The 25,848-nt window shown below is 37.7% G+C and overlaps 1 protein-coding gene across 2 annotated transcripts in view; it reads left to right on the forward strand.

Moving 5' to 3' along the window:
- Positions 1 to 25,848, forward strand: part of ADPRHL1 (ADP-ribosylhydrolase like 1) — a 155,344-nt gene that overhangs the window by 104,917 nt on the left and 24,579 nt on the right. For both annotated transcript variants that reach the window (XM_053707760.1, XM_053707761.1), the window contains exon 6: positions 25,285 to 25,417. In XM_053707760.1, the coding sequence (XP_053563735.1) occupies positions 25,285 to 25,417 (133 nt within the window). The remainder of the gene's footprint in view (positions 1 to 25,284; positions 25,418 to 25,848) is intronic.

Below are 25,848 nucleotides of genomic sequence, written 5' to 3' on the forward strand. Positions count from 1 at the left end.
CCTACAAATAAAGTGGAAGAAAATAGATCTGCCCCTCTATAAACATTTCAAAGAGGTACATGGAAGTAGCAGTAAAAGCCTGAAATACTTGGGTATCTGTAAACTGAACAAAGACTGGAGAGGAGGTAACATGGAAGCAAGAATGCTGAAAACGGAGTCCAAATGGATTTTCCATTTGGACTGTATTTATCCCAAAGGACATAACGCCAACTTTGAGATAGTCCACCTATTTTAAAATAACTAAGTCTGGAAATAACTCCAAATATAACTATTGATAATAAGGAGACAAAACAAATATGTATTGAAATAATCAAATGGCCAAGATAAGGAGATAAAAAACAATCCTTCCGAATCCAATACTACTAGATTAAATATGTATTGAAACAACAAAATGTTTTGAGAAAATCAAAGTCCATAAGAAGGAAACCGAACACACTGAGACCCCCTGAAATTAGGGAAATTATTCCAACTAAAATTGTTCTTAAGTTTCTAATCAAATATTGGTTCTTTAATAAAACTGTTTAACCTCTGATCTTTTGGGCACTGCGAATAATTAGAATATCAATCTAGATAAAAAGACGGCTTTTATAGTAATAAAATACTTGGGAGAATAGAATGACTCCCCCAACATAGAAGAATATATTACTACAAACAACAACAGTAAAAAAGTAGCTAAAACGTGAAAATATAACATTAAAGCCAATTAACACATACTAATCAACATAGAAAATCTAATTCTGTATACATGTTACCAATATGCTGCATGTAATTCTTAACGTAATTTTTAATAAATTTTAATGTTCCTAATATTTGTAAATCCTGGAATATGGGAGCCTAAAATCATTAAATTCACCCTTATCTTATGGAAAAAATCCCATAAAAAATCCCATAACCAAACCAATTCTAAATAAAATTAGAGATTATTGGACCAAAAACGGATGAAAAAGAATGAGACATAAAATTATGTTTATAATCTAAGAGCTAAATAAGTCTCGAATTGTGTACAAAAAAACACTCTCTAAAAATAGATATGGGAGCATAAGAGAATTATTCCCCAGTAACTCAATCTGCAAGTTTTATAGTCGCTCTATTACTATTCCAAATGCCCTTTTTCAAAATGGCTACGGAAACACCGGAAATGACCGACCGGAAGTATGTACAACTCAGACTTCCGGTTTAGCGATATTGGCCGAAAAATGTTGGCGGGCAATCCGGTCCCATCCTGAGGCATTTTGGCGCCAACACTCTAGAAAAATATCCCTAAGACCACTATATAAGGTTAGTAAACCCTCAGCCTCACTATGTCTTGAGAAAGGCCCATCAAAGGGCCGAAACGCGTAGACGGACAATCGGCATACGATTTGTGAGGCTTGCCATATTTCCAGGATATTGCTGAGTGGGGTGAGTTTATTTACCAATACTCCGCACCCCATAGGCTGTCTGTTTAGTGCACTTTCTTTTTCTCTTTTAGGTATCTTTTGCATTGATCACGACTGGGATCCTTAAAAAGTTAGGATCATCAGCTACATTGGACCCTATCGAGGGACACCAGGGATTGGATTTTCATAATGACTTTTAAATCCACAATAGGACTTTGATCACAGGACTATTCAGACTTTATTTTTATTTATTTTTTATACATTCCATATAATTTTTTATTTTTATGTTCAACTCCTTATTATTTTTTCTGATTTAGTATTTTGTATTTGTTTCATTGTTTACATCTGAATTTCTAGGATACTATTCGAATAGGAGATTGCCAATATATATATTTTTTTGAGGAAGTTAAGGTACCACGCACATATAATTACTTTTTATATATTAGGGATTATTTGCATTTGTTTGCACTTTTTTCTTACAAAGAAGTTTGTAAATCTCCCACTAATGTTAAGATGATTTTAGTTTAATATGTTCAGAACATACCGGTATTGTTCTAGCTAGGTTGGATTTGGTTTATATATAACACATCATTTGTTTGCACCATTTGTATATTTTTTTCACAAAGTCACTTTATCTTTGGATCACAGTTTTTACTCTGATTTTATATTATCTTTTTCATTTTAAATTTGAAATTTTCGATTCTGTCACTTGTGGGTTTGGAGTGCAATTATTTAGGATTTTATTATTTTTAAAAAAATTGTATTATTATTTTTATACAAAAAATTGGATGTAATTTGATTATATTACATTGAGCACAAATTAGATCGTACACCTTCTGTCATCACTTGTTTATTACTTCCACTATTGGATATTGGTGGCCCTATTTTAACTTGAGCAAGTGTTATCCGTGATTGGGTAGACGTTACCCGGACCCCCATTTGAATCTTAAATATATCTAGTTAAACTTCACACCATCAGCTTTAAGCTTCTTCAGCATCACAGAGCTGAATGATAGTAGTAAAAAATCCGGATTTGTAGCTATAAGTTCAGTTTTTATACTTTATTAAAAGACAGAACTTCGAGATCCCAGGATTTTTTATTAAAAAATTTTTTTATTGTAATTTTTTATTGTATTTTGTAATTTTTTATTGTATTTTGTATTTTTCGATTGTATTTGCATTGCATTTAAGATTGTATTGTAATGGAATACATGTGATGGGTTTGATTGGACATAACCCAAAGTGATTAAAAGGAATTTTAACAGATATTTGTTGGACTTAGATTTATAAGTCTGTTTTCTTGGAATTATTTGATCTAGACTAGTCCTGTGATATACCTAAGCCCTTTGTGGCGCTCCTATATATACCGAATCATTGTTACTTCATTTAGATCTGATAGGGGATCTTCCTTATAGTGTAGCAGGTATATTTCAACCAAGGCGCTGGAAACTTTATTCCTGTTGCTAATAAAGCTCTACCTGTGTATCCAGTCTCCAACCTGTCACAGCAGTACCAGTGTATCCTGGGTCAACAGCTAGTCACAGCAATACCTGAGTATCCTTTGTCTCCAGCCTGTAACAGTAGTACAAGTGTATCCATTCTCCAGCCTGTCACAGCAGTACATGAGTACCCTGAGTATCCAGCCAGTCACAACAGTACCAGTGCATCCTGTGTCAACAGCCAGTCACAGCAGTATCAGTGCATCCTGTCCCTAGCCTGTCACAATAGTACCTGTGTAACCTGTGTCTACAGCAAGTCAAGGCAGTATCAGTATATCCTGTCTCCAGCCTGTCACAGCAGTACCTATGAATTCTGTCTCCAGCCTTTCACATCTGTACCTATGTATCCTGTGTCTCCAGTCTGTCACAACTATACATGTTTATAATATATCCAGCCTGTCTCAGCAATATTTGTGTATCCTGTGCCTCAAGCCTGTTGCAACAGTACCTGTGTATCCTGGGTCAACAGCTAGTCACAGCAGTACCTGAGTATCCTTTGTCTCCAGCCTGTAACAGTAGTACAAATGTATCCATTCTCCAGCCTGTCACAGCAGTACATGAGTACCCTGAGTATCCAGCCAGTCACAACAGTACCAGTGTATCCTGTGTCAACAGCCAGTCACAGCAGTATCAGTGCATCCTGTCCCTAGCCTGTCACAATAGTACCTGTGTATCCTGTGTCTACAGCAAGTCAAGGCAGTATCAGTATATCCTGTCTCCAGCCTGTCACAGCAGTACCTATGAATTCTGTCTCCAGCCTTTCACATCTGTACCTATGTATCCTGTGTCTCCAGTCTATCACAATACATGTTTATAATATATCCAGCCTGTGTCAGCAATATTTCTGTATCCTGTGCCTCAAGCCTGTTGCAACAGTACCTGTGTATCCTGGGTCAACAGCTAGTCACAGCAGTACCTGAGTATCCTTTGTCTCCAGCCTGTAACAGTAGTACAAATGTATCCATTCTCCAGCCTGTCACAGCAGTACATGAGTACCCTGAGTATCCAGCCAGTCACAACAGTACCAGTGTATCCTGTGTCAACAGCCAGTCACAGCAGTATCAGTGCATCCTGTCCCTAGCCTGTCACAATAGTACCTGTGTATCCTGTGTCTACAGCAAGTCAAGGCAGTATCAGTATATCCTGTCTCCAGCCTGTCACAGCAGTACCTATGAATTCTGTCTCCAGCCTTTCACATCTGTACCTATGTATCCTGTGTCTCCAGTCTATCACAATACATGTTTATAATATATCCAGCCTGTGTCAGCAATATTTCTGTATCCTGTGCCTCAAGCCTGTCACAATAGTACCTGTGTAACCTGTGTCTACAGCAAGTCAAGGCAGTATCAGTATATCCTGTCTGCAGCCTGTCACAGCAGTACCTATGAATTCTGTCTCCAGCCTTTCACATCTGTACCTTTGTATCCTGTGTCTCCAGTCTGTCACAACAATACATGTTTATAATATATCCAGCCTATCTCAGCAATATTTGTGTATCCTGTGCCTCAAGCCTGTCACAGCAGTACCTGTGTATCCTGGGTCAACAGCTAGTCACAGCAGTACCTGAGTATCCTTTGTCTCCAGCCTGTCACAGCAGTACATGAGTACCCTGAGTATCCAGCCAGTCACAACAGTACCAGTGTATCCTGTGTCAGACAAGGGTGGCGGAATCGTAATATTGGAAAGTCACAATAAGCCAGCCAGTCACAATAAGTTTAAATTAAACTAAAATTACAAAAAAAATCTAACATTACATAAAATATCAAAAATAAAAAAATTAAAGCTAATCCCTATGAAATAAAAAAGCCCCCCAAAATAAAAACACCCCCTAATCTAATACTAAACTACCAATAGCCCTTAAAAGGGCATGTTGTAGGGCCTTGTCCTAAGTTAAACAGCCCTTTTACCTTTAAAAAAAATAAGTTCCCCCTAACAGTAAAACCCCCCACCCACTAAACCACTCAAAATAAAAAAAAATGAACGCTAAAAAATCTTAAACTACCCATTGCCCCTAAAGGGGCATTTGTATGAGCATTGCCCTTAAATGGGCATTCCGCTCTGTTACTGCCCTTAAAAGGGCATTCAGCTCTTTTACAATTGCCCAAAATTCCTTATCTAAAAATTTTGAAAAAATAAAAAAAATAAAAAAAAATAAGTCTAACCCCAAGATAGGTATTAACGGTTCCTGAAGTCTGGCGGTGAAGTCTTCTTCCATCGGCGACCTCTTCTATCTTCATCCAAGACCGCGGAACTGAAGACCGGCAACCGCAGAACTGAAGACCGGCGACCAAGGAGTCAAGGAGCGTGGAGGATCCTCTTCGTGCAATCACCGCCATACTTGAATATTGAATGCAAGTTAAATATGGCGTCACTTGCATTCCAATTGGCTGATTTCATTCTTCAAATTAAAATCAGCCAATAGGATGAGAGCTACTGAAATCCTATTGGCTGATTTGAACAGCCAATAGGATTTCAGTAGCTCTCATTCTATTGGCTGATTTGAATTTAAAGAATCAAATCAGCCAATAGGAATGCAAGTGACGCCATATTTAAACGCGTAACTTGCATACAATATTCAGTATATGGCGGTGATCGTATGAAGAGGATCCTCCATGCTCCTTGGCTCCTCGGTCACTGGTCTTCAGTTCCCCGGTCTTCAGTTCCTTGGTCGCTGGTCTTCAGTTCCACGGTCCTTTAGGGGCAATGGGTAGTTTAGGATTTTTTAGTGTTAGGTTTTTTTATTTGGGGGATTTGGTGGGTGGGGGTTTTTACTTTTAGAGAGGGGACTTAGTGTTTTTAAAGGTAAAAGAGCTGTTTAACTTAGGGCAATGCCCTACAAAAGGCCCTTTTAAGGGCTATTGGTAGTTTAGTATTAGATTAGGGGGTGTTTTTATTTTAGGGGGCTTTTTTATTTTCATAGGGATTAGGTATGATTTTTTTATTTTTTATAATTTGGTTTATTATTTTATGTAATGTTAGGCTTTTTTTATTTTTTGTAATTTTAGATTAATTTAAATTTAGGTTTTTAAATTTTTAAAGTAATGTTAGGTTTTTTTATTTTAATTGTAATTTAGGATTTATTATTTTAATTGTAATTTAGGATTATTTTAATTTATGTAATGGGGTTAATTCAGGGGGTGTTAGGATAGGGAGCTTAGTGATTAGTTATTTGCGATATAGGGGCATGGCTGTTTAGGGGTTAATAGTTTAAATGGCTAAATTGCGTTGTGGGGCATGGGGGATTGGGGGTTAATAGTTTAAATGGCTAGATTGCGTTGTGGGGTGTGTCGGATTAGGGGTTAATAGTTTAAATGGCTAGATTGCATTATGGGGCATGGCGGATTAGGGGTTAATAGTTTAAATAGATACTTTGCAATATGGGGGTTGGCGGATTAGGGGTTAATAGTTTAATTAGATACTTTGCAATATGGGGGTTGGCGGATTAGGGGTTAATGGTTTAAATAGATACTTTGCGATATGGGGGCATGGCGGATTAGGGGTTAATCATTTTAATAGCTAGTTTGCGTTGTGGGGCATGGCTTTCTAGTGGTTAATACATTTATTATAAATTGAGATGAGGGGGATGGTGGATAGAGTGGTTTTGGACGTTTCAGGTTGGATTTCTATCAGAAAAAAAGTATCAAAGAGCACCTTTTCTCTGTTTTACACCAAGTTGAGCTGGGTGTAATTTTTAGTACTGTATCGGCAGCCTCCAACAGTGTAGTAACGGTTTACGCAGGCATTGGAAACCGGGTATTATTTCGGCTTCTGATACTTTGGATGGGACGCGATAATGTTTTCGGCACCTAAAGATCGGTTGCTGAAATTGAGTTATAACAGGCCGTTGGAGGCAGTCGATAAACTATATTGCTTCTGACAGCTTAACGGCTTGCGAGTGCACACAAACCGAATAACGGCTCAATGGAAATGAACTCCAAGTTAATCTGAAGTAACTTGCGGAGATTGAGAAAAACATTTTTGTCTGCCCCAGACAGTAGATTGTATAGAGATAAATGACACCTCAGTGACATAGGCCCTGATGATTGTGTCTGAAGGCAGTCTCGCAGAGAGGTGTTTTATTATACATCTCAGTGGGTGGCAATGCTGGCAAGATATTCAAAGCAGCATCACCACCTACATTGAAGTTGTAACTTAAATGTGCCTTTCCACATTATTATATGGCAATACAATTTACATTTGTCAACTCCACCCCTTTTGTTAAAATACAATAGTGAAACTAGGACATCAATAATGCACCTATAGGAGTTGGTGAATTGTGGGTATATGATGTATATACAATGTTTCATTTATCTATATTGTATTATTTAATACTATAATATGTATGTAAAGTCTTTTCATAATTGCAAAAATCGTGTATTTTGCCTTTGCCGTGTTTTTTTCTTTTTTTAGGAAGGAGATTTTGTGTTCGCAATATTAATATTTCATGGAAAACAGAAGCTGCAACTTCTTTTTTTGTTTGTTTATGTATTGCCGATATGAGTTCTCTCTGTTCTGAACGTGTAATACTTATAATACTGCGACCACAATGTAACAAACATGTTATTAATAAAGAATTTTTTTACAGTGAGTTCACAATATTATACGTTTAACACATTCAGAGCAGTGAGAACTAATATCAGCAATACATAAAAAAAAATAACTCGCGGCTACTGTCTTCTATGAAATATTAATATTGCAAACACAAAATCTTCCTAAAAAAGAAAAAAAAAACACAGCAAAGGCAAAATACATAATTTCCTTCCATAAGGCAGGGGAAGTCCACAACTTAATTCCATACTGTTGGGAAATACAACACCTGGCCACCATGGGGGGGCAAAGACACCACAGCCAAAGGCTCAAATATCCCTCCCACTTCCCCTATCCCCTAGTCATTCGTTGCCTTTCGTCACTATAGGAGGTGGCAGAAAAGTTTCAGAAGATTTGAATAGTCCTGTAATGAGTATGTTCCTTTCAAGAAAGGACTGGAGTTTTAAGTAATCATGTCAACCGCTCAATGAGAGTATTGATGAAAGTTAGAGTCTGGAGATGCAGGGAAAGTTTTTCTGCGAACCCATACAGACTGCTGCCTAACAGCACCCGGACAATCAGTGTTGACAAGTTTCACTGCTTGCTGTTACACACTCAAGTCCATGTCAGAGGTGTCGCTGCAAGACTGTCACACTTGAGAGGCTGTGCCTGTTCCACAGCATGGATTCTGGAGGTATATATATACTCTTTGCTATACAGGGTCACAGTGTGGCTCCTTTATGCCTCGATAGGATCAAGGGTTAATATCTCCTTCAGAGAGATTATTTGAACAGCAAGGGGTTATTTATAACTGCTTTTATGTAAGAGTTTTTGGGCTCATACACTGTGTGCTTTTGGCTTGAAACAAACATGTTTCACTTTCGTTTTTGTGTGTTGCGCAGCTCATAATAGCTTGGTGCCTTTTTCATAGCAGGGGAAGTCCTGTCCTACGCACTACGTGACCGGGTGCAGTCTTTCCTATGATCTTGCTGCGAACATCGCTCCTAAGAATAGTGTTTTCTCTGTTAGCTCTATGGGTCTAGGAGGTGGTGAGTGCCGCAGCCATTGGGATTATAAAGGTGCCATTTTTTTGAATAAAGAGTTTTCTTTTTGTCTGTCCTTCTGTGAATATATCCTAGCTATGGAGGACTCTGATATTACATTAGAAGGTTCCGCTCCTTCTGTACTGATTAATAATTCCTGTTTATATTGTGAGGAGGCCATGGTTTGTCCGCCTGCTCAATTTTGTTCCATTTGCCTAAGCACTGTTCTAAAGTCTAAGAAGGGAGACAAGCCTACTCATAGTGCTATTAGCCCCTCTGAGCAGTCTACCTCTCAGGAATCTGGGTCCTGAGAGATTACTACCTTTTCTACACTACCCATCAACATGCAGTTCCCCATGGCTCATCTAATTCTCCATCTAAAGGGGGCTTTTTTCCTGCGGACTTTACCGCGCAGCTTCAATCGGCAGTGTCTGCGGCCCTGAGTGCCTTACCTCGCTCTAACAAACGCAAGAGAAAGGTTAAACATAGTTCTCCTGACTTAGAGTCATCTATATATTTATTGGATTTAGCTACTATGTCCCAGCTATCCGAAGATGAGTAAACCTCTGTAGCTTCAGAGGGTGAACTTTCAGAGTCAGAGACTTCAGTTTCTAAATCTCCTTCAGTGGAGGAACCCTCCTTTAGATTTAAAATTATGCATCTGCGTTTTTTATTAAAGGAGGTTCTGTCTACGCTAGAGGTTCCAGAGGCTACACTCCCTGAGGAGCCAAAGAACCCTAAATTAGACAGGGTTTATGAAGACAGGAAGGTCTCTCTGACTTTTCCTGTGCCAGTTAAGATGGCAAACATTAGCTAGATTTCAAGTTTTCAACACTATACAAAAAGCGGCGTTATTTAACCTCCCTATAGCGCTGCTATTACAAGTTTTAAAAAAGCATGCTTGTGCGGGTGATATGGTGGCGTTGAGCTCCATACCGCACCCAAATACAAGCAGTGTTTTGACGTGCTCGTGCATGATTTCCCCATAGACATCAATGGGGAGAGCCGGCAAAAAAGAAGACTAACACCTGCGATCGTGGAAACAAAAGCTCTGTAGCGCACCCCCATTCATGTCTATGGGGAAAGAAAAATTTACGTTTAAACCTAACACCCTAACATAAAAACCACGTCTAAACACCACTAATCTGCTGCCCCCAACATCGCCGCAACCTAAATAAAACTATTAACCCCTAATCTGCCGTTCCCGATATCGCCACCACCTACATTACAGTTATTAACCCCTAATCTGCCGCCCCCAATGTCGCCTCCACTATACTAAAGTTATTAACCCCTAAACCTCTGGCCTCCAACATCACTAACACTAAATAAATATATTAACCCCTAAACCTAACCCTAACGTAACCCTAACATAACCCTAACCCTAACACCCCCTAACTTAAATATAATTAAAAATAAATCTAAATAAACCTTGCAAATATTAACTAAATAGTTCCTATTTAAAACTAAATACATACTTACCTGTAAAATAAAACCTAAGCTAACTACAATATAACTAATAGTTATATTGTAGCTATCTTAGGTTTTATTTTTATTTCACAGGTAAGTTTGTATTTATTTTAACTAGGTAGACTAGTTAGTAAATAGTTATTAACTATTTACTAACTACCTAGTTAAAATAAATACCAACTTACCTGTAAAATAAAACCTGACCTGCCTTACACTAAAAACTAACATTACAATAAAATAAAATAAATTAAATTATTAAAATACAATTTTCTAAATTACAAAAAAATAATAAACAGGTGGGAGGTGGGTTTTACTGTTGGGGGTGTTTGTATTTTTTTTACAGGTAAAAGAGCTGATTACTTTGGGGCAATGCCCCACAAAAGGCCCTTTTAAGGGCCATTGGCAGTTTAGTGTAGGCTAGGGTTTTTTTTCTATTTTGGGGGGGCTTTTTAATTTTGATAGGGCTATTAGATGAGGAGTAATTCATTTTTATTTTTTATCATTTCAGTTTTTGTTTTTTGTAATTTAGTGTTTATTTTTTTTGTAATTTAGAAAATTGTATTTTAATAATTTAACCCCTTAATGACCGGACCATTTTTCAATTTTCTTACCCTTAATGACAATGGCTATTTTTACATTTCTGCGGTGTTTGTGTTTAGCTGTAATTTTCCTCTTACTCATTTACTGTACTCACACATATTATATACCGTTTTTCTCGCCATTAAATGGACTTTCTAAAGATATCATTATTTTCATCATGTCTTATAATTTACTACAAAAAAAATAATAAAATATGAGGAAAAAATGGAAAAAAAACACACTTTTTCTAACTTCGACCCCCAAAAATCTGTTACACATCTACAATCACTAAAAAACACCCATGCTAAATAGTTTCTAAATTTTGTCCTGAGTTTAGAAATACCCAATGTTTACATGTTCTTAGCTTTTTTTGCAAGTTATAGGGCCATAAATACAAGTAGCACTTCGCTATTTCCAAACCACTTTTTTTCAAAATTAGCGCTAGTTACATTGGAACCCTGATATCTGTCAGGAATACCTGAATATCCCTTGACATGTATATATTTTTTGTTAGAAGACAACCCAAAGTATTGATCTAGGCACATTTTGGTATATTTTATGCCACCATTTCACCGCCAAATGCGAGCAAATAAAAAGAAAAACTTTACATTTTTCACAATTTTAGGTTTCTCACTGAAATTATTTACAAACAGCTTGTGCTATTATGGCACAAATTGTTGTAAAAGCTTCTTTGGGATCCCCTTTGTTCAGAAATAGCAGACTTATATGGCTTTGGCATTGCTTTTTGGTAATTAGAAGGCCGCTAAATGCTGCTGCGCACCACACGTAAATTATGCCCAGCAGTGAAGGGGTTAATTAGGTAGGTTGTAGGGAGCTTGCAGGGTTAATTTTAGCTTTAGGGTAGAGATCAGCCTCCCACCTGACACATCCCACCCCCTGATCCCTCCCAAACAGCTCTCTTCCCTCCCCCACCCCACAAATGTCCCCGCCATCTTAAGTACTGGCAGAAAGTCTGCCAGTACTAAATAAAAGGAGTTTTTTTTTTTTTTTTTTAATAAAAAAAATAAAATATTTTAGCTGTGATGGACTCCTGCCTTAGCCCCAACCTCCATGATCCCCCCCCCCCAGCTCTCTAACCCTCTCTCCTATCTAATTGCGGCCATCTTGGGTACTGGCAGCTGTCTGCCAGTACCCAATTTGCCCAAAAACAAAAGTATTTTTTGCTCTTTTTCTTTTTTTTAGGTTTTCTGTAGTGTAGCAGCCCCCCACAATACCCCTACCCCCCTACCCCTCCCAGATCCTTTTATATTATTTTAAAAAAAAATCTTTCCCCCCCCTTCCCTCCTCATTGGTGTCAGTGGCCAGCTAATGCTCGCACACCCACGCGCACCCCCTGCACGCTCCCGGCACCCGGCGTGCACATTGCACTTCTAGGAACCGGATGCCGGGTAGCGATGGGCCGCCCACCCGCCTCCCTGTTGCGCTCCCACCCACCAACGAACCGGCACCATCGCTACCGGTGCAGAGAGGGCCACAGAGTGGCCCTCTCTGCATCGGAGTCTTCTAAAAAGGTATTGCAGGATGCCTCCATATGGAGGCATCACTGCAATACCCTGAGAGCTGCTGGAAGCGATTGCGATCGCTTCCAGCACTCTCTTAGACAACTGACGTACCAGGTACGTCCATTGTCATTAACTACTTGTTAATGCATGACGTACCTGGTACGTCAGTTGTCATTAAGGGGTTAATTTATTTTATTTTATTGTATCGTCAGTTTTTAGTGTAAGACAGGTTAGGTTTTATTTTATAGGTAAGTTTGTATTTATTTTAACTAGGTAGCTAGTAAATAGTTCATAACTATTTACTAACTAGTCTACCTAGTTAAAATAAATACAAACTTACCTGTGACATAAAAATAAAACCTAAGATAGATACAATATAACTATTAGTAATATTGTAGCTAGCTTAGGTTTTATTTTACAAGCAACTTTGTATTTATTTTAAATAGGAATTATTTAGTTAATAATTGTAAGGTTTATTTAGATTTATTTTAATTATATTTAAGTTAGGGTGTATTAGGGTTAGGGTTAGACTTAGGATTACGTTAGGGTTAGGGTTAGGTTTAGGGTTTAATATATTTATGTAGAGTTAGTGATGTGAGAAGTCAGAGGTTTAGGGGTTAATAATTTAAGTATATTTCATTCCTGTTGCCAGATTCCATCTCAGAACCTTACAAGATTGTGACTACGGACGTAAGCCTTTCCAGTTGGGGAGCCGTTTGGGGTGCCAAGAAGGCACAAGGTGTAAATAAAAAGAGAGAAGCGCTCAACCTGGACTCAGGAGGAGTCCTCCCTTCCGATCAATTTTTTGGAACTTTGGGCAATCTTCAATGCTTTGAAGGCTTGACCCCTTCTGGGTTTGTCCCAGTTTATTAGATTCCAATCAGACAATATAACCTTGGTTGCCTATATCAACCATCAGGGGGGAACGAGAAGTTATTGGCGATGAGAGAAGTATCTCAGATATTAGAGTGGGTGGAGACTCACATATGTACGCTGTCAGTGATTCACATCCGGGGCTTGGACAACTGGTAAGCGGATTTCCTCAACAGGCAATCTTTTCACCCAGGGGAATGGTATCTCCACCCGAGGTGTTTGCAGAGTTATGCAGCGAGTGGGGGATGCTGGAGATAGATCTCATTGCATCCCGCCTCAATACCAAGCTACCCAGGTACGGGTTGAGGGATCCTCAGGTGGAATTGATAGATGTTCTATCAGTACCATGGAGGTTCAAACTCATATATCTTTTTCCTCCATTACCGCTTCTCCTTCGTGTGGTGGCTCACATCAAGCAGGAGCGAGCATCAGTGATTCTGATTGCTCCATCGTGGCCACAAAGGACGTGGTTTGCGGAGCTGGTGGGGATGTCCTCATCTCTTCAGTGGAGGTTACCTTGTCGCAGAGATCTGCTGATACAGGGTTCTTTTGTTAATCAAAATCTAGATTCTCTGAGGCTGACTGCGTAGAGATTGAACGCTTAGTCTAAGCCAAAAGATGTTTTACTCGTTGTATCTACCATAAAGTGCGGAGGACTTATTTGTACTGGTGTGAAGAGCGTGGGTTTTCCTGGCATAAGGTTAAGGTTGCCAGAATTGTATCTTTTCTACAGGATGGACTGGAGAAGGGTCTATCTGCCCATTCCCTGAAGAGACAGATATCAGCCCTGTCTGTGTTACTGCACAAGAGATTAGCTGAGCTTCCGGATGTGCAGTCCTTTGTTAAGGCTCTGACTAGAATCAGACTTGTGTTTAGATCTGGGGCTTTACCTTGGAGCCTAAATTCTGTTCTTAGTGTTTTGCAGCAGGCTCCGTTTCAGCCTATGCATACTGTTGACATTAAAGGGGCACTGAGCCCAAATTTTTTCTTTTGTGATTCAGATAGAGCATGCAATTTTAAGCAAATTTCTAGTTTACTCCTATTATCATATTTTCTCCATTCTCTTGGTATATTTATTTGAAATGCAAGATTGTAAGTTTAGATGCCGGCCCTTTTTTGGTGAACAACCTGGGTTGTTCTTGCGGATTGGTGGATAAATTCATCCACCAATAAAAACGTGCTGTCCATCGTCTTAAACCAAAAAAGAAGCTTAGCTTTTTCAAATAAAGATAGTGAACGAAGAAAAAATAATAATAGGAGTAAACTAGAAAGTTGCTTAAAATTGCATGCTCTATCTGAATCATGAAAGCAAAAAATTGGGTTCAGTGTCCCTTTAAATTGTTATCTTGGAAGGTTCTTTTTTTGCTGGCCTCTGTGCGCAGAGTTTCTGATATTTCTGATTTACAATGTTACTCCCCTTATCTTGTTTTCCATGCTGATATGGCAGTTTTACATACTAAATTAGGGTTCCTCCCTAAGGTCGTGTCGGACCATAACATTAATCAAGAAATTGTTGTTCCTTCCTTGTGTCCTAATCCTTCTTCAGCGAAGGAACGCTTGCTTCACAATCTGGATGTGGTTCTTGCCTTGAAGTTCTATCTTCAGGCTACTAAGGAATTCAGACAATCTTTCTCTTTGTCGTTTATACGGGGAAGCGTAAGGGGCAGAAGGCTACTACGACTTCCCTATCTTTTTGGTTGAGGAGTGTCATCCACTTAGCTTATGAGACAGCGGGACGACAGCTTCTTGAGAGGATAACGGCTCATTCCACTAGAGCAGTGGCTTCCTCCTGGGCTTTTAAGAACGAAGCCTGAATGGATCCGACTTGTAAGCTGGCTACCTGGTCCTCCTTACACACTTTTGCTAAATTTTACAAGTTTGATGTGTTTGCTTCGGCTGAAGCAGCTATTGGTAGAAACATTTTGCAGGCTGAGGTGCCCTCAGAATAGGGTCCGCCTCTTTTTTTGTTCCCTCCCGTTATTCATTCAGTGTCCTCTGGAGCTTGGGTATAGTGTTCCCAACAGTAACGAATGAAGTTGTGTCCACGACCGCGTCCATAATATATTTTTTTAATGGACAGCTCCCTTTTTTATATTAATTCTTCTGGCACCTTTATACCCTGATGTTTCTCCTTCTTTTCCTTGTTCCCTCGGCAGAATGACTGAGGGATAGGGGAAGTGGGAGGGATATTTAAGCCTTTGGCTGGGGTGTCTTTGCCTCCTCCTGGTGGCCAGGTTTTGTACTTCCCAACAGTAAGGAATGAAGTTGTGGACTATCCCTGGCAGGAAGGAAATTAATTTATCTGGTAAGCATAAATTATGTTTTTTACAATAACAACAAGAATTTACATACATATTATAACATTATACAATACAGATACATAAAACATTGTATAAACAGCTATCACATAGGATAGGATAAAGGACTTGGAATATACAGAGCTGAGCACAGGAGGCACAGGACTTGGAATCTGTGAAGCTATACACTGAACACAGAACTTGAAATCTGTGAAGTTGTACACTGGACACAGAACTTAGAGTCTGTTAAGCAGAACACTGGACACAGGACTTGGAATATGCAGCGCTAAGCACAGGAGACACAGGACTGGGAATCTGCAGCATGGACCACAGGAGACACAGGAATTGGAACATACAGAGCTGAGCACAGGCGGCGCAGGACATGAAATCTGTGAAGCTGTATCCCTATTATTTCCTATAGGAGGCACATTAAAACTCAGGAAAACAGCCAATTTTTTGGAATATATTGCAGACCCATGGACTGCAAGACTGGTGGGGTCAAAATGGCAATTTATCATGGGTCTGACAATGTTTTGAATATTGGGGCCATAGACTGAATAAAAATGCAGGAAAGTTTCATCTTTCAGGAAAGGCCAGTTCCAAAAGGCCCTGAAGATAGCACTGAGCTCTAGGATATATATTGGTTACCTTGACACCTGAGGAGATCAAACTCTGTGTGCTCTCCTGGACCCTCATACTGCACCCTAACCCTAGAAACTTGCATCTATCGAGATTATTGGCTAACATGGACATACAAAGGATGCCTCCAGAGAACAGAAAAAAATCTATATACACCATGATAGGGAAATCTGTATTGAGGAATCTGAAAGGAACCTTTGAGAAAGCTGAGAGAAGTCGAAAAGGGGAAAGCATGTGACGCAAGAATCATCAGACCAAAGCATTCCGTGCATAAGACTACAATAGGATCAATTAGAGATTGAAGCCTCACACATGAGGATTGTAAATCTGATCTCCTTTGATCTAAGGAACACCTCAAAATAAATTGAGTCTATAATGACTCCTAGAAAAGAGATTCTGGATTGAGGAGATAGAGAACACTTTGGAAAAATTATGCTCTAACAAAGAAAGAAAAAACAAAAGATTGTTGGTATTAAATATTGCTAAAGGTAAAGATGGAGTCTGTACCAAGATATTAACCAGGTATGGAGACACCAAAACACCCTGAGCTCTGGGAGCAGTAGCCATATCTAATGGAAGAGCAGCACAATGAAAATGTTTGTCCAAATAGGCAAATCTTAGCAACTAGTGATGGACTTTGATGGGAATATAAAGGTAAAGATCCTTCAAGTTTTATTGTGGACATACATTGCCCCATGCTGAACAAGGCGTAGAATAGTCTGGATTGTTTCCAAATGAAAGTAGGAACCCTGACAAACTTGTTTAGAGCTTTCAAATACATAAAAACCCTTACACTTCCTTCTTTTTGGGGAATTATGAAAAGGAAGAAAAAAACTTTGGCCTTGTTCTAATATCAGAAGTGGAACTATCACTCCCATGATTTTTTAGATTTGGACACAAAGGAAAAGGCTTAAGCCTTTCCAGGGTCCTTTAGAACATGGGACAGGAGAAAACCGTCCTCTGGGAGGCTTTAATGAAATCTATTCTGCACTCCTGAGAAACTATGTTTACCATCCAAGGATCTCATACAAATTGAGCCCAGGCCTTATGGAAAAATGTAATCTGCCCCCTACTAGAAGAGAATCTGGGTTGAGGGCCGAGCCTTATTGCAGTGGAGGATGTTCTCTGGTTCCTAGATTGTCCAAAAGGAATGAAAGCGAATACACACTCTGATCTTTCCCTTAGACTTTTTGTCCTGAGGGAGACAAATTCCTTTACCTCCAGAAACAGTAGAGATTAAGGCATCTAACCCAAGCCCAAATAAAATCTTTCCTAGAAAAGAAAGACATAATAGTTTAGATTTTGAAACCACATCAATTTACCATGATTTGAGCCACAAGGATCTATTGAGTAAAATAAATAATGTCATATTCTTAGCCTTGATTTTAAAAATGTCAACAATAGCATCACATATGAACACATTTGTTGACCTAATAAGTTTCCAACAACAGAATTTCTTCCTCATTGGAATCATCTGTAAACTGATCAGATAAATTATCGTAGTATAAAGTAGGTAGGGAACAGCAACCAACCAGGAATCAGGCACAGGAGTATAGGGTCAGCCGGCCCCTCACATCAACATAAGCGTTCCATATTTTTATTAGCGTGAAGCGTTGGCTACTTGGCTAGAGTAACTTTCTTTCAAGCTTATTCAGAGAAATTATCATACCAGATAATAGAAGCTTTAGCTACACAAACGATACTGACAGCTAGCTTAAATACATAACCTGGTTGCAGAAAAGCATTCTATAAAAAGATTCCAATTTTCTTTCCATAGAATCTTTTTTTAAAACATACTATCCTCCAAAGCATTGTTCTAGAGTGGAGATGGCACCATCTGCCTTTGGAATAGACTCCCAAAGGTCAACTCTAGCAGCAGATTAAAGAAAACATCCTTTTACTGCAGAAGACGGGTTAATAAAAAAAAAAAACAGGATTTTGCCCATACTTTGATAATAATTTCAGTTATTGCATCAGGGACTGAAAAAAAACCCTCTTTTGTTTTGACAGAAGTTTTAAAAATAAAATCTAATTGCTTGATGGAATTTTCCTTTGAAAGCTTAAAGGGACAGTATACTCCAGAATTGTTATTGTTTTAAAAGATAGCTAATCCCTTTATTACCCATTCCCCAGTTTTACATAACCAACATTGTTATATTAATATACTTTTTACCTCTGTGATTAACTTGTATCTAAGGCTCTGCAGACTGCCCCTTATCTCAGTCATTTGACAGGCATGCAATTCAGCCAATCAGTGCATACTCTTAAATAACTCTACAGGAGTGAGCACAATTTTTATCTATATGGCATACATTAACTAGCTCTTTCTAACTGTGAAAAACTCTTAAAATGCACTGAGATAGGAGGCGGTTTTTAACAGTTTAGAAATCAGTTTGAGTCTACCTAGGTTTAGCTTGCAGCAAAAGAACAAAGCAAATCTTATGATAAAAATAAATTGGAAAGTTGTTTACAATTGTATGCCCTATCTGAAACATGAAAGTTTAATTTTGACTAGATTGTCCCTTTAACCCCAAGTTACAAAAACACAAACCTCCTTTAAGAGATTTCACAGATATTTCAATCTTACAAAAAATAAAAAAATCTGTATCTGATCAGCCGACTCATGATTATCTTAAATATATTCACCTTTAGAAGACTGATCTGTGGTGACAGAATTTGAGCATGAAATTAAAGGGACATTATACACTAGATTTTTATTTTCATAAATAGTTTGTAGATTATCCATTTATATAACCCATACATGTTTGTTTGTTTTTTTAACAATGTATAGTTTTGTTTATTTTTTAATAACATTACTCTGATGTTCAGACTCCTAACCAAGCCCCAAAGTTTTAGGAGAATACCGACATATACATACTCCAGCTCACTCCTGTTTGTGTAAAGAGTCTTTTCATATGCAGAGGAAGGGGGGGGGGGTCTGTTTTTCCCACTTGCAGTGGGTGTTTCAGCTACCTTTTTTAACAGAGCTAAACTGGGAGATTCTAAGTACATTTTAAAATGGTTTTATACTGGATCAGTATCTGTGCATCTTATTCTTTATAGTAGTATCTATTACATGCAGTTATAAGAAAATGAGTGTATACTGTCCCTTTAACTTTTTAGCAGGTTTGCTCTTAGGATTCAGAATGGCTAGCTGAATCAAGAGTAGGCTGTTTGTCAGAGACTCTTTTGGCATGACTGCCAAGATTTCAGAAAGGGCTTGATTACAAGTGGTGTGCTAACATTAGCATGTACACAATATTGAAATATCACTTGCGCTCATATTGGGCTTATAAGTTGAAAGTAAATGTGACCGCACAAGCGCAAACTAATTTTGTGCTTGGCGGGTTATTGCGACTGAAGTCTTTGCATAAAGGGTTAAAGATAAATTAAAAGTTGCACCAAACATAACATAAATACATTAAAATAAAGTGTATATACCATATGTCATGGTATATGACATGATATTTGAATGGAAAGGGCTATAATGTATATGTACACACATGTCTAAATATGTGGGTATGTATGTATACATACAAATGTGTATATGTGTATACATTTGTATGTTTATATGTGTATGTATTTATATACATACATATAAACACATATACACATGTATAGATATATATATATATATACATGTGCATATATAATTTGTTTTACTGTGTATGTAATGTAAATATTTTACATTCCAATGTTCTTCCCATAGGGTAAAATGTTCTATGTACTTTAAAATAGATATTTATATACCTAAGCCTATAGATGGATAGATTGATAGATAAAACAAAAAAATAGAACATTTTCTTTTTAGAGCAAAAGTGCTAAATAGCGTGCTACTTGTAATCTATCCCAAAATCTTTAAATCCCAGAGCAAAAACGGTATAGTTCCCTAGTGCTTTATATACAGAGAGAGAGAGTCGAGAGCTGTGGAAGAGAGAGCAGTATTTGATTGTTTAGTATTCTTAAGGAGGATCCATATACAAATTGCATAGCTGAGCCGGTAGGGACACTTGCATAAAATAAGTGGACAGAGGATATAAATTAATGGGGGCAGTTCGACATGCTCCATAATAGATAATCGAGTAGATGAGGAATAGCAGACAGCAATTAATACAATGATAAATGCACAATATATATATCTAGTAATAGGAGAAAGTAAAATATAAATAAAGGGGGACTTAAACATTTAAGTCCAAGAATAAAACAAGGGAAGAATAACAGAGAATCTTCTTATATCATGAATACACACCAATAAATAAAACAATACATTTAGTAAAAAAGGTTCAAACACTAAATATAAGGCTTTTTACAACTTAGGCAGCTTACTCCTCCAGAAAGACAATGGAGAACGGAGCAGTATAAATGTCACCAAATCAGTCCTGAGCACTGATGAAATAAAACAGTTGGACTTTTGCGCGACGGGAACAAAAATTAACCACCGTGTTGTGTACGTAATGAGAAGGCCCCTATTGCCCCAAACAGTTTCCAGAAATCACATACACCTAGATTACAAGTTTTGCGCTATAAAGGGTAGTTAACAAAAGTTGCGTTATTTCCCCCTCCATATCGCTTCCATTACAATTTTTTGAAAAGCTGCCTTGTGTGTGCGATATGGTTGGATTGAGCTCCATACCGCACAAAATACAAGCGCTGCTTTGACGTGATCGTGCACGCTTTCCTCATAGACATCAATGGGGAGAGTGTGTTGGAAAAAACCTAACACCTGAAGCACGGAATGAAAAAGCTCCGTAACGCAACCCCATTGATGTCTATGGGGAAAAAAGTTATGTTTAAAGGGATACTGAACCCAATTTTTTTCTTTCATGACTCAGATAGAGCATGTAATTTTAAGCAACTTTCTAATTTACTTCTATTATCAATTTTTCTTCATTCCTTGCTATCTTTATTTGAAAAAGAAGGCATCTAAGCTAAGGAGCCAGCAATTTTTTGATTAAGAACCATGGAGAGCACTTGTTTATTGGTGCTGTCCAATCAGCAAGGACAACCCAGGTTGTTCACCAAAATGATCCGGCATCTTAACTTACATTCTTGCTTTTCAAATGAACATACCAAAAGAATGAAGAAAATTTGATAATAGGAGTTAATTAGAAAGTTGCTTAAAATTGCATGCTCTATCTGAATCACAAAAGAAAAAAAATTGGGTTCAGTGTCCCTTTAAAGGGGCATGAAACCAAAAACATGTATTTAATGGATCACATAGAGGATGCAATTTTAAACAACTTTCTATTTTACTTCTATTATTCGATTTTCTTGGTTCTCTTAGTATCTTTTATTGAAAACAGGGATGTCAGCTCAGATGTGTGCACATGTCAGGAGCATTATATGGCAGCAGTAAGAATGTTATTTATGTGCAAGAGCAATAGAGGGCAGCATTATTTCCAGCCATATAGTGCTCCAGATGCCTACCTAAGTATCTCTTCAACAAAGAATATCATGGGAACGAACACATTTGATAATAAAAGTAAATTGGAAATTGGTTTAAAGTTGTATGCTCTGCCTTAATTACAAAATAAAATGTTTGGGTTTCATATTCCTTTAAGATAAGTTTACTATATAATAAAAAAGCATGACTCAGGTATATAAAACGGCCCAGATTACAAGTGGAGCGCAAATGTTTGTGCCCCAGCAAAAAGGGGTTTATCACGGGTTTTTGCGCTCGTCGGGCTTACCACTCGTGCAATCGCGATTTATGCTAGAATGATTGGAATACCGTGTCTTCAGAGTTCTGGCTAAATGTTCCTCAAAACTAAAAAGTTGCACAAAACACATCAAAAATACATTACAAAGTATAGTTACACTCATAATAACACCATCTAATAAAAATTATTCGCAAAAAAATATTGCTCAAAATAAGTTATAAGGGCTCAAAGATAGGTCTCAAGTGTTAAAAAAAAAAGCCATTTGGCTGTCTTTTTTTCTAACATAGAGATACATACATATACATGTTTAAAGATGAATATGTATGTGTATATATATATATATATATATATATATATATATATATATATATATATATATATATATAAATATATATATATATATACACATACATACATATATATATATATATATATATATATATATATATATATATATATATATATATATATATATATATATATATATATATATATATATATATATATATATATATATATATATATATACAGTATATAAACAGCAGGCAGGCCAGCACTCACGGTTAAAGGGATACTGAACCCAATTTTTTTCTTTCATGATTCAGATAGAACATGCAATTTTAAGCAACTTTATAATTTACTCCTATTATCAATTTTTCTTCATTCTCTTGCTATCTTTATTTGAAAAAGAAGGCATCTAAGCTAAGAAAGCAGCACATTTTTGGTTCAGACCATGGAGAGCACCTGTTTATTGGTGCTGTCCAATCAGCAAGGACAACCCAGGTTGTTCACCAAAAATGGGCCGGCATCTAAACTTACATTCTTGCTTTTCAAATAAACATACCAAGAGAATTAAGAAAAGTTGATAATATGAGTAAATTAAAAAGTTGCTTAAAATTGCATGCTCTATCTGAATAACGAAAGAAAAAATTTGGGTTAAGTGCTGCCCCCGACATCTCCGACACCTATATAAACGTATTAACCCCTAATCTGCCACTCCCGACATCACTGCCACCAAAATAAATCTATTAACCCCTAATCTGCCGCTCCTGATATCACAGACACTATACAAAAGTTATTAACCCTTATTTCCCCACACCCCAACATTGCCCACAATAAAATAAAGATATTAACCCATATTCCGCTGCTCCCCGACATCGCCGCCACTAAATAAAGCTATTAACCCCTAAACCTCTGGCCTCCAACATCACTACCACTAAACAAACCTATTAACCCCTAAACTGCCAGCCCCCCACATCGCAACAACCTAAATGAAACTATTAATCCCTAAACCTAACCCTAACCCTAACACCCCCTAACTTTAACATAATTAACAGAACTAAATTAAAGTTACAATTATTAACTAAATAATACCTATTTTAAACTAAATACATACTTACCTGTGAAATAAAATCTAAGCTAGCTACAATATAACTAATAGTTATATTGTAGCTAGCTTTTATTTTTATTTCACAGGTAAGTTTGTATTTATTTTAACTAGGTATAATATTTATTAAATAATTATTAACTATTTACTAACTACCTAGTTAAAATAAATACAAACTTACCTGTGAAATAAAACCAAAGCTGCCCTAAAACTAAAACCTAACATTACAAAAATAAAAAAACTACCATTACAAAAAATAAAAAACACTAAAATTATTTTAAAAAAAATCTGCCATTACAAAAAATAACAAACGAAATTATCCAAAACAATAAAAATCATTCCTCTTCTAATACCCTGTTAAAAAAAAAAAAACACCCCAAAATAAAAAACCCTAATCTATAATAAACTACCAAGGGCCCTTAAAAGGGCCTTTTGTAGGGCATTGCTCTAAAGAAATCAGCTCTTTTTCTACAAAAGAAAAACATACACCCCCTAACAATATACAAACCTCCACCCCCCAAACCCACAAAATAAAAATAAAGTAAAACCTAATCTACCCATTGCCCTGAAAAGGGCATTTGTATGGGCATTCAGCTCTTTTGCTGCCCATTTAAAATAAAAAATGGCTATTCTAAAAAAAGAAAACACCCCAAAATGAAAAAAAAAAAACCATTACACAAAATAACAAACAAATTATCCAAAATAATAACAATTATTCCTATTCTAATACCCATTTTTAAAAAAACACCCCAAAATAAAAGAAACCTAATCTATAATTTACTACCAATAGCCCTTAAAAGGGCCTTTTGTAGGGCATTGCCCTAAATAAATCAGCTCTTTTTCTAAACAAAAATACAAAGATCCACTAACGTTACAAACCCCCACCTCCCCAAACCCACAAAATAAAAAAAATTATCTAAAAAAACCTAATCTACCCATTGCCCTGAAAAGGGCATTTGTATGGGCATTGCCCTTAAAATGGCATTCAGCTCTTTTTCTTGCCCTTAAAAGGGCATTCAGCTCTTTTAAGAAAAGCCCAAACCCTAATCTAAAAAAAAACCCACCCCAAAAAACCTTAAAAAAACCTAACACTAACCCCTCTTTAGGTACTCGCAGTTGCTGAAGTCCCGCTTGAACGATCTTCATCCCGGCAGCTCCATCTTCATCCAGGCGGCTCCATCTTCATCCATCGCGGGACCAGCATCTTCTTCATCCCTGCGGAGGCGGATCGGTCGATGCCCAGAGGCGAAGGTTCAGGCCAAGGCGGAGGTCCAGGCGGAAGTCCATCGATCCAACGTGGAGGTCCTCTTCATCGTCGCACACTGAGGCTTCAAACGCAAGGTACCCCTTTTATACTGGGGGTACCATTGCATTCCTATTGGCTGAAAAATTTAAATCAGCCAATAGGTATTAGGGCTGCTAAAATCCTATTGGCTGTTCAAATCAGCCAATAGGATTTAAGCAGCTCTCATTCCTATTGGTCCTGAAGGCTTGCATGGAAACAGGGGCATCAAGCTCCATTTGGAGCTTGATCATTCGGCCCTCTAGAGTCTAATATGAAAATATCTGCTATAAGTTAAGTCTCCTGGCCATGTGTGTGCTATGTGAGTGCAATGTAAACATAATTACCTGACCAGCACCACATCACAGCAGACAATATAAGTGAGGAGTATATTGATGACTCAACAGGAGGAGGCTAGGGAGGGACCTGTCCCTGGTGTGAGTAATTCCCTCACCAGGAGTAATTGTGTCACTGCCCCTTACCCCGATCTCCCCTCTGTCTCTCTTTTGCAGCTCTATGATAGGGAATATTTGGCCTCAAATCAGTCTCAAAGAAAAATCTGGAGCAATTCAATTTTTCACCTATCTCTTAGAAAGCAAAGATTAGACAGCCATACCAGTAAAGTGGAAGGAATGAAGTGCACTTGACAGTTTTGGTAATATTTTCCTCCTCCTTGTGGCTAGGAAGTGAATCCCTGGACTCTCAGCACCTTATGAAAGAAAATCTCCATACAGTTTAATGATGATTTTCTGCATAAAATCATTAGAAACGTTTTTCTAAAGGATTGTGATCAATCCCCCAGCATTTAAATGATAATATATTTATCTTTCCTTTACAGAGAAATACATAGTGCTGTCATCAGTGGTACATTTTTTTCTTGAATTACCATTGCCAGATGGCAGCTCACAGCTAAATGAAGTTTAATTAATCTAGGCCAGTTTGTTCAGTGAAATATTAAACAGAAGTTCAGCGATTCACATTAAAGTAGGATATGTACTACTCTATACAATTCATATACATATTTATTTGCTCCAATAACAATAATGCAAGAATTTAAGCAATGCCGGTTACATTACATGAACTGTGTATCAAAGGTAATGTATGCCAACTGACTATCATTCACTTATAGATCTATAGGAAATGGAGCTCTGAGGGCCGTGGGGGAAGAAGGGGACATGATGCACCAATGATTGCATATGACGCTCTTTTAGCTGCTGGAGGTGATTGGAAAGAAGTCTGTAATCGAGCCATGTTTCATGGAGGTATGTGACTTTCTTACAAACCTACGGCTACATTACGAGTTTTGCGTTATGACAATTTGCAAGTTATTGCCACTGCTCACCTCCCTTTAACGCTGCTATTACAGGTTTGCAAAAACCCGGCGTTAGCAGGCAATATGGCAGCGTTAAGCTCCATACCGCACTCAAATACCAGCGCTGCTTTGAGCTGGTTTTACGTGCTCGTGCACAATTTCCCCATAGACATCAATGGGGAGAGCCGGCTAAAAAAAAAGCCTAACACCTGCAATAAAGGAGCGTAAAGCTCCGTAACACAGCCCCATTGATTCCTATGGGGAAAGAAAATTTATGTTTAAACCTAACACCCTAACATAAACCCAGAGTCTAAACACACCTAATCTGCCGCCCCAACATCACCGACACCTACATTACACTTATTAACCCCTGATCTGCCG

Source organism: Bombina bombina, chromosome 3, assembly GCF_027579735.1.
Source record: "Bombina bombina isolate aBomBom1 chromosome 3, aBomBom1.pri, whole genome shotgun sequence".
Lineage (NCBI taxonomy): Eukaryota > Metazoa > Chordata > Amphibia > Anura > Bombinatoridae > Bombina > Bombina bombina.